Genomic DNA, 10,000 nt, shown 5'->3' on the forward strand with positions numbered 1-10,000 from the left:
TCAGTTGGGGGGCCAGTTCTCCTCTGACCAGACGATCCCAGTAGAATTGACGAAGAGTTGACAGAGCAACCATCAAGTCTTAGACAGTGTTCTAGGTTATTACAAGCAGAGTTTTTAGGTCCTATAATTAACACCTCTGTTTTTTCAGAATTTAGCAGTAAGAAATTACTCGTCATCCAGTTTTTTATATCGACTATGCAATCCATTAGTTTTTCAAATTGGTGTGTTTCACCGGGCTGCGAAGAAATATAGAGCTGAGTATCATCAGCATAACAGTGAAAGCTAACACCATGTTTCCTGATGATATCTCCCAAGGGCAACATATAAAGCGTGAAGAGTAGCGGCCCTAGTACTGAGCCTCGAGGTACTCCATACTAGGGTTGTCACTTTTGTGAAAAAATCATTTTCGATTTTTAAGACATAAGTGTTCATTGAATCGATTGTAAAATCGATTTTCCATGTCAAAAAAAAAAAGACGTTTCCTTTTTCAATGTCAAATAACAGACGAACGTAAAGAGAGAGCTGGAAACGCAAAAGTCAGCAATATTTCTTATTTATTGGCATGAAGTGCAGAATAACAAACAGCAACAGGAGTGCAACATTCTCGAAAAAATATATATAAAGAGGGGACGGCTGCCATAACAAAAGAAAAACATCACTGCAGGCATTTCAAAAATCTCCAAGATTATTTTAAATAATGATTCAATCCATTTCAAACAACTGTTCAAAAAATGAAACTTTAAATGGACCTGAGAAACAGGCCATGTGTGTTTTTTATATTGAACGTAACCGACACTTAGGCTAGGCGACACTAGGCAGGCATATTGAAATTGCGCAAAATGTTACAAATTTATTGGACAGGAAATCAAGTCGATCAACATTTTTGGGGTCCAGAGCATTTTCATTTTCGGGGTTTATTCACTATATGTCCAGCTGTTGAGAAGACGCGCTCCGACCGTACTGATGTCCCGGGACACTCAGGTACAGCTGCGCAAGGTGGGGGCATTACTGTTTGCAATGGTCCTTTTCATAACTCAGAATCTCCTGTAACTAGATGCGCGAATGAGGCGAATTCGCGTCTACGGCGCCGCAAGACCTCCAGACGCACGTAAACACTTCTTTACATTGACTTAAATTGAAATTATTCGCGCCAGACGCTCTATTCCCGCTCTATTCAACGCAGCATAAGAGGTCGCTTTCGATGTCACTGGGTCTTATAGGCGCGAAAAATTGCTGGTATTTTCTCTCTAGCTTTTGCAAGGTACTGCACTTTCGGATTTCTTTATTTTCTTTTTCTGCTTGTTTGTGAGTTTTGTTACATCTATTTTTTTTATTGTTTAATTATTTTAAAATTAATAGTGTACATATTTGGTAAAAATCGATTCCTTATTTTCATTTTCGAAACTTTTTTTGGTTGGTCCGATCGATTGTGAACTAAAAGTGACAGCCCTACTCCATACTGCACTTGTGATCGATAGGATACATCTTCATTCACTGCTACAAACTGATGGCGGTCATATAAGTACGATTTAAACCATGCTAATGCACTTCCACTGATGCCAACAAAGTGTTCAAGTCTATGCAAAAGAATGTTGTGGTCAATTGTGTCAAACGCAGCACTAAGATCCAATAAAACTAATAGAGAGATACACCCACTCAGTGTTTCCCACAGAATTAGATTCTATTTGCGGTGGTGTGGTGTTTGGGGACCGGTGACCGGGGGGGGGGGTTAAGTAAAATATATCATATATCATATATCATATATCATATATTTTTAGTGACAAGTACACATTTCCATTGCCAACACTTAGTGTCAGATACCTTAAAGGGTTAATTTGGTTATATTTGGAGATATTTGGAAGAATGACAGAATCAAACAGATCTCGGTCCCCATTGACTTCCATAGTAGGAAAAATATATACTATGGTAGTCAGTGGGGACCGAGATCTGTTTGGTTACAAACATTCTTCCAAATATCTTCCTTTGTGTTCAGCAGAACAAAGAAACTCATTCAGGTTTGGAACAACTTGAGGGTGAGTAAACGATGATAGAATTTTCATTTTTGGGTGAACTATCTCTTTAAAGACATTGCTATTGCTACACACACACACACACACACACTCAAACTCGCAAACTTACTGACATACTCAAACACAGGCTCACACACTCAAACATTCAAAAAGACTCACACACACACTCACACACAGACTCAGACACACACAGGCTCACACACACACCAAACTGGACCTGGAGGTGGACACACACAGACTCAGACACACACAGGCTCACACACACACCAAACTGGACCTGGAGGTGGACACACACAGACTCAGACACACACAGGCTCACACACACACCAAACTGGACCTGGAGGTGGACACACACAGACTCAGACACACACAGGCTCACACACACACCAAACTGGACATGGAGGTGGACACACACAGACTCTGACACACACACACAAACCTGGAGATTGAGGTGGACAAAGACCAACACACACCAACCTGAACCTGGAGATAATAATAATATAATGTCTAGTCTGGTGGCTGTGATATATATAAACCTACCAACATCCGTTGCCATGATTTTTGGAAGGACTGATCGCGAGAGGAAAAGAATGACGTTTTAGTCGCAAAACATCGGTTAATGGAAACGCCGTCATTTCGCAATAGTTGTTTATCGATATTTAGAAAAAAAACACAAAAGTTTTGCGCGAATCTGTAATGGAAACGCGACAGCGCTTAACATAGACTAACTAACTTCTCAGAGTTATGTTGAGCAACAGTGTTCATTACTAACCATTCAACCCCGGATTGATTCTGTCGGATCTTCGCTGGGGGAATAAGCATTAAGCACCGGTGATCCGTCCTCTAACTAACGCATGCCCATGTTTTGATTCAGATCGTGGCTAGTCGTGCGTGCCTCCGTTGTCAGTTTGTGAGAGGGAGGGAGCAAGCAGCGCGCAGCTCTACAATAAAATACAATTGTACCCATATTAAATAGTTTTAAAATCTGAATCAATCCGTGGCGGTCAGCGTTGATATTGTGGCGGGCCGCCACAAATTAATGAATGTATGGGAAACCCTGCCCACGATCAGATGATAAGAGCAGATCATTTGTAACTCTAAGGAGAGCAGTCTCAGTACTATGATACGGTCTAAATCCTGACTGGAAATCCTCACAGTTCATTACACAGAACGCTAATGTAAACGTTAGGTAAAGCAGTACACAAACATAAAATGGGAAATAAGCATAACAATAAATATAAAATAGCCTTAATTAATGATATTTTTAGAATATTAATTATTATATATGGTTAGCCTATATCATAATAATAATAATAATAATGATGATAATAATAGCCTAATATACACATATATTAGATTAAAAGACACAATCAGTGGACTGCGGGATGGATAAAAATATTTGATCAATCTCTGATAATCTCAGGTTGCTATGGTCACATGGGTTTGTTTATGCATTAAACTCGAAATAATATCTCGTGGCCACGACAAAACTAAAACATTTTATTTTTATTTTACAGTGACAGTAATTTCTTAATTTATGCCAGGAGTTATGTAAATAAAAAACATTGAGATCGATATGAAGCTTGAGTTTTAGGCCTTTTTAATAATGTAAGTTATAGTTTATGAAGTGAATTGCGTTCTTTTACATTAAAACTAGCAGTAACTCTAAACTAATGTGAACAAAGAATGCTTCTGTGCGCTGCCGTCCTCCAACAAGTTAAGACTGTTTATACTAGGAATATTGAGCTTGACACACAAATGCATGTTTTATCTTAAAATGTGTAATATTAAGTGCCCTGAGCACACACTCACACACTTCTGTGCATCAGTGTTCGTCCCAGACCGACGGGCTCCTTCCAGTCACCTCCTGCTGGAGCAGCTGCCCAGCTATCAGTCTCTGCTGTACCGGAGGAAGACCAGCTCCAGCAGCAGGAGGCGGGGCAGTGGGCGGGGCAGACAGCCATCAATCAACAGTGGGAAATGGGCGGAGCAGAAACCTGTCCACAGCGGGGAGGAGCTCAAACCCGTGAGGGAGCTTCCCAAGAGCATGCAGGAGAAGCAGCACGAGAAGTGAGTGTGTGGATGCTAGAGTATAATATCACCATGCTGGCATATAGAGCTGTACTATATAGTTATTTATTCACATCTTACATTTACATTACATTTAGTCATTTAGCAGACACTTTTATCCAAAGCAACTTACAAATGAGGACAATGGAAGCAGTCAAAAACAACAAAAGAGCAATGATATATAAGTGCTATAACAAGTCTCAGTTAGCTTAACACACTACACGTAGCAAGGGCTTTTAAATAATATAATAAAAAGAAAACGGAATAGAAAAACAATAGAGCAAGCTAGTATTGGAGGTCTTTTTTTATAACTATAATAAATGAAAAGAAAATAGAATATAAAAAGATTAGAAAGGTAGTTAGATTTTTTTAAAGAATAGAATTAGAATAGTGAGTGTTAAAGTTAGAGGTTCAAATAAAGATGGAAGAGATGTGTTTTCAGCCGATTCTTGAAGATGGCTAAGGACTCAGCTGCTCGGATTGAGTTGGGGAGGTCATTCCACCAGGAGGGAACATTTAATTTAAAAGACCATAAAAGTGACTTTGTGCTTCTTTGGGATGAAGAATCAAGCGACGTTCACTTGCAGAACGCAAGCTTCTAGAGGCACATAAGTCTGAAGTAATGAATTTAGGTAAATGGGTGCTGAGCCAGTGGTAGTTTTGTAGGCAAACATCAATGCCTTGAATTTTATGCGAACAGCTATTGACTCATATATTCTTCATTCAGCTATTGACATATTGGCTCTTTTACCTCTGTAAGACAGTTCAGCAGGTCTCTGCTGGCTGACGCATTTCTCCCATCTGACAGCATGTGATTTACTATCATTCGCACTGGAATACACGTGTGTGTGTGTATGTGTGTTTGTGTGTGTGTGTGTGTGTGCGCAGGCAGCAGCGTCTCCAGCAGGGCGGCGCTCTCACCGGCTGGGGTTTGTGGAGGCTCAATGTCCATCGATCTCTGAAGCGTCTCAAGGAGGACGGGATGGATGTCCTCTCGTCTCTGCAGCTCTGGAGGGCAGATATTCATCTCATCGAGGGTCAGTGTCTCTAACTGTGCTGTTACCGTCTCTCTGATGTACATGGCAGTGTTTCCCACAGCCTTACACTCTATTTGTGGGGGGACTCCCCTGAGTATATGTATAAACAACTTCAATTTCTGCCAACAGGAGGCGCTTTAAGAGCGGGAGAGCAGCGCTGACTGAGCTCACAAACACTGCTTTATCATGCATTAAATGCAATAAATTAAAATGATAGTGAAAAGTTTATTAACTCCTCTTGGAGGAGTTGGGTGTGCTGCTATCAAACTTTCCTGAAGATGGTACTCCTCTGGTACTGCTTGGTGACTTCAACATCCACCTAGATAAACCCCAGGCTGCTGACTTCAAAACTCTGCTCGCCTCATTTGATCTCAAGCTAGTGTCTACTACAGCGACTCACGAATCAGGCAAACAACTGGACCTCATCTACACACACTGTTGCTCTGTGGACAACTCTTCAGTTGCTCCACTGCACACCTCAGACCACTTCCTCATTACTGCTAACCTAGCACTTACTCCTGAAGTGCCTCACACTCCAACGCAGGTCACCTTTCGACGGAACATATGCTCACTCTCTCCATCTCGCCTATCTTCTGTGGTTTCATCCTCGCTTCCTGCACTCTCTCAGTTTTCAGCTCTGGACACAAGCAGCGCTACGGACACTCTTTGCTCCACTTTAACATCTTGCTTGGACAACTTTTGCCCACTGTTGTCTAGACCAGCACGCACCGCCCCATCTGCCCCGTGGCTGACGCTCGGACACTCTTCAAAACTTTCTCTTCTCTTCTTAATCCGCCGCCACCACCTCCTCCATCGACTCTTACAGCGGACGACTTTGCAGTTTTCTTCACAAATAAGACAAGATCAATCAGTGACCAATTCTCCACACCGCAGACTGAGGACAACTTCACAATGACCGACGCACACTCTTTCTCCTTCTCCCCACTCTCAGAGATGGACGTCTCCAAACTTCTCCTGTCCAATCATCCTACTACTTGTCCACTTGATCCGATCCCCACTCACCTCCTTCAAGCGATCTCTTCTTCAGTCATACCTTTACTTACTCACATTATCAACTCTTCTCTTCACTCTGGAACATTTCCCTCAGCATTCAAGCAGGCTCCATCTCTAAATCCATCTCTAAATCCAGCGCTTCTTAAAACTACAGACCGGTATCCCTTCTTCCATTCATTGCAAAGACACTTGAGCGAGCTGTGTTCAACCAGCTTTCTATGTTCCTTGTACAGAACAACCTCCTGGACAGCAACCAATCTGGCTTCAATAGTGGCCACTCAACTGAGACTGCATGCTTGCATTCATTTAGCTGACGCTTTTATCCAAAGCTGCTCTGCTCTCGGTTACTGAAGCCCTGCGACTAGCAAGAGCAGCTTCAAAATCTCCATTACTCATCTTACTGGACCTGTCTGCTGCTTTTGACACCATTAGCCGCATTTCCACTGTGGGGTCAGTGCGAGCCAGGGCTTAAAGCGGGCCGGTGGGGCTGATAGTCTCGGGCCAGTAGCACCAAGGCCAGAATAGCGCAGGGTTTCCACAGTCAGGGCCTGAAGCTACGCTGCGCGTCACTAAAACACGCCTTTACACGCCTCTCAGAACAACGTCATGCAACCTCGTCATTTCACCAACAAATAGAAGTTATCAGAAAACTAAGAAATAAGTCACTGGAACATGCGCGATCACAAAACGAACATGATAAAAGCGGCCGATTGTTTGCATGCTTTTTATATATTCAAATTAAAAAGCATTGATGTTTTAACTATAGAATAAGTGATACATTGATCATATTGATTTAATTTATCAGGACTCAAAATTAATCATACATAAATACACTTTATTTATTTATTTTGAACGCTTATAAAAATAGCCTGATTATTCAGTTGAGTCTGTTTCTGTTTATTTGTAGCCACAGTAGCCTATACATCACATTTAGAATGAATGATAATATCTCTATTTTTATAAAAGCTCCCGAACAAAAATCATTATTATATTTTTTTTTTTTACCTAAACTCTAAAGACGAGGCTTGTGACAGATAATATAAGTTACCAAATAAATACACGATTGTGATAGAGAATAAGAAGCTGACGTCTGATTTCTTCAAGCAATTCATATTTACCATGTTTACTATGGTAATGTTAATGAGTTTTGAGCTCAGCTTATTTTAAAAAGTCTTTAATACTGGTGTTAAAGCTGTTATCTTCCTGAAATGATCCGCGCTGATGCTCTTCAGTCGCGGAGAAACTCCACCTTTGTTCATAACCCCTCCTCTAGCCCCAGCCGGCCCGCTTTGGCCCAAGGTTCTCGTTGGGCCAAAAAACCCTGGCCGTTGGCCCCGAGGAAGCCCCGGCGAGGCACGATCAAGCCCCGGAAGTGACCGTGGAAACGCGACTGGCCCTGGCACGCACTAGCACGCCCGGATAGTGGAAACACGGCTATTAATCACCAGATTCTCCTGTCCACCCTCAGAAAGATGGGCATCTCTGGAACCGCACTCCTGTTGGTTAAGTCCTACCTCTCTGACAGATCCTTCAGTGTGTCTCGGAGGGGTGATGTTTAAAAGTCACAACACCTTGCTACTGGGGTTCCTCAAGGCTCAGTACTTGGACCACTTCTCTTCTCAATCTACATGACATCATTAGGATCTGTCATTCAGAAGCATGGCTTTTCTTATCACTGCTACGCTGATGACACCCAACTCTACTTCTCATTCCAGCCAGATGACCCGACGGTAGCTGCTCGCATTTCAGCCTGTCTGAGTGACTTTTCTAGCTGGATGAATGACCATCACCTTCAGCTTAACCTTACGAAGACAGAACTCCTGGTGATTCCAGCTAACCCATTGCTTCATCACAACTTCTCTATACAGCTGGGCTCATCAACCATTACTCCTTCGAGGACAGCTAGAAACCTAGGAGTTGTGATGGATCATCAGTTAAGCTTCACAGACCACATTGCTACAACGACCTGGTCCTGCAGGTTTGCCTTATACAACATTAGGAAGATTAGACCCTTCCTGTCAGAGCAAGCAACCCAACTTCTTGTCCAAGCTCTTGTTCTCTCCAGACTGGACTATTGTAATGCTCTCCTGGCTCTTCCTGCATGTACTGTCAAGCCTCTGCAATTGATCCAGAATGCAACAGCGAGGGTTGTCTTCAATGAGCCAAAGAAAGCTCACGTTACTCCGCTCCTCATCAGGTTACACTGGCTACCAGTAGCTGCTCGCATCAAATTCAAGGTACTGATGCTAGCCTACAAGACGACCACTGGCACGGCACCAACTTACCTAAACTCATTGGTTAAATCTTATGTGCCCTCCAGAAGTTTGCGCTCTGCAAGTGAACGACGCCTTGTGGTGCCATCCCAAAGAAGTTCAAAATCACTCTCACGGACCTTTTCCTGGACTGTGCCCAGCTGGTGGAATGACCTCCCAATCTCAATCCGAACAGCTGAGTCTTTACTCATTTTCAAGAAACAGCTAAAGACTCATGTTTTTCGCCTGCACTTAACCAACTAACACTAGCACTTTTCCTTTTCTTGTCTTTTCATTTATTAAAAAAAAGAAACCTGACTATGCGTTCTATACTAGACTAAGTGAGACTTGTCATGGCACTTGTATACTGTTGTTGTTCTCTTGTTGACCTGACTGCTTCTATTGTTCTCATTTGTAAGTCGCTTTGGATAAAAGCATCTGCTAAATGATTAAATGTAAATGTAAATGTTTATAAATACAGTCGGTTACCATCTAAAATACAGTGACATAAAACATTCTCACTGCCTTTTGATTTTCAAACGTCAGTGCTAATGTTTATTCAATGAAGTCAAACCCTTTGGGAAAATCTATTTGTGGCGGTCAGTTTTGATATTGTGGTGACCCGCCACAAATAAATCAGTGTGTGGGAAACCCTGCATGTGATCGCTGTGATGCCAGGGTTTTTCTTTCGCTTCATCAGATGATGGGGGTCTGAAACACACTAATGTGTTCCTCTGTGTGATTGTTTCTCGCAGGCATGTTTGGGACGGGAATCCTGTCGTATTTTTCATTCCTGCGCTTCCTGGTGCTTCTGAATTTCATCATGTTTCTGCTGATGTTTGTGTTTGTGATGCTGCCGGTGATTATCACATCACACAGCACACACAACATCACCTACAGCAGCAGCAACGGTAACCACACACACACACACACACACACATCACCTACAGCAGCAGCAACGGTAACCACACACACACACACACCCCTCTCTATCACGCGCACACACACACACACACACACACACACACACGCTCTCACACACACACACACACACACACATCACCTACAGCAGCAGCAACGGTAACCACACACACATCACCTACAGCAGCAGCAACGGTAACCACACACACACACACACAACATCACCTACAGCAGCAGCAACGGTAACCACACACACACAACATCACCTACAGCAGCAGCAACGGTAACCACACACACACAACATCACCTACAGCAGCAGCAACGGTAACCACACACACTCACACACACACACACACACACACACACCCCTCTCTGTTACACACACTCATGTGTGCGGGTGTGTTCTGTGCAGGGAGTGTGTGCAGTGTGTATCTGGGCTCCTCTCGGCAGGGTCTCGTCGTGTTTCATGAGCACATCACAGACCTGCTGTCTGGAACGGTGAGATGCACCCGTCAGCAAACATGACCCAAAACAACCTCCGCTCACACACCCTATAACTGTGTGTGTGTGTGTGTAGGGCTTCCTGGAGCACACGTACCTCTTCTATGGTTACTATAAGCTGGAGTTCATTCATTCCCACTTCACCTACAACCTGCCGCTGGCGTATCTGCTGGCC

At 43.0% G+C, this 10,000-nt stretch overlaps 1 protein-coding gene across 1 annotated transcript in view; it reads left to right on the forward strand.

The window, feature by feature from the left end:
• LOC132142925 (transmembrane channel-like protein 7) overlaps window positions 1-10,000 on the forward strand; it is a 23,764-nt gene that overhangs the window by 2,433 nt on the left and 11,331 nt on the right. Inside the window, exons 2-6 of the mRNA XM_059553130.1 lie at window positions 3,860-4,100; window positions 4,989-5,137; window positions 9,159-9,314; window positions 9,737-9,822; window positions 9,902-10,000. The exon at window positions 9,902-10,000 is cut by the window's right edge and continues 44 nt beyond it. Of these exons, the coding sequence (XP_059409113.1) occupies window positions 3,860-4,100; window positions 4,989-5,137; window positions 9,159-9,314; window positions 9,737-9,822; window positions 9,902-10,000 (731 nt within the window). The remainder of the gene's footprint in view (window positions 1-3,859; window positions 4,101-4,988; window positions 5,138-9,158; window positions 9,315-9,736; window positions 9,823-9,901) is intronic.

Source organism: Carassius carassius, chromosome 6 (assembly GCF_963082965.1).
Source record: "Carassius carassius chromosome 6, fCarCar2.1, whole genome shotgun sequence".
Taxonomy (NCBI): Eukaryota; Metazoa; Chordata; class Actinopteri; order Cypriniformes; family Cyprinidae; genus Carassius; species Carassius carassius.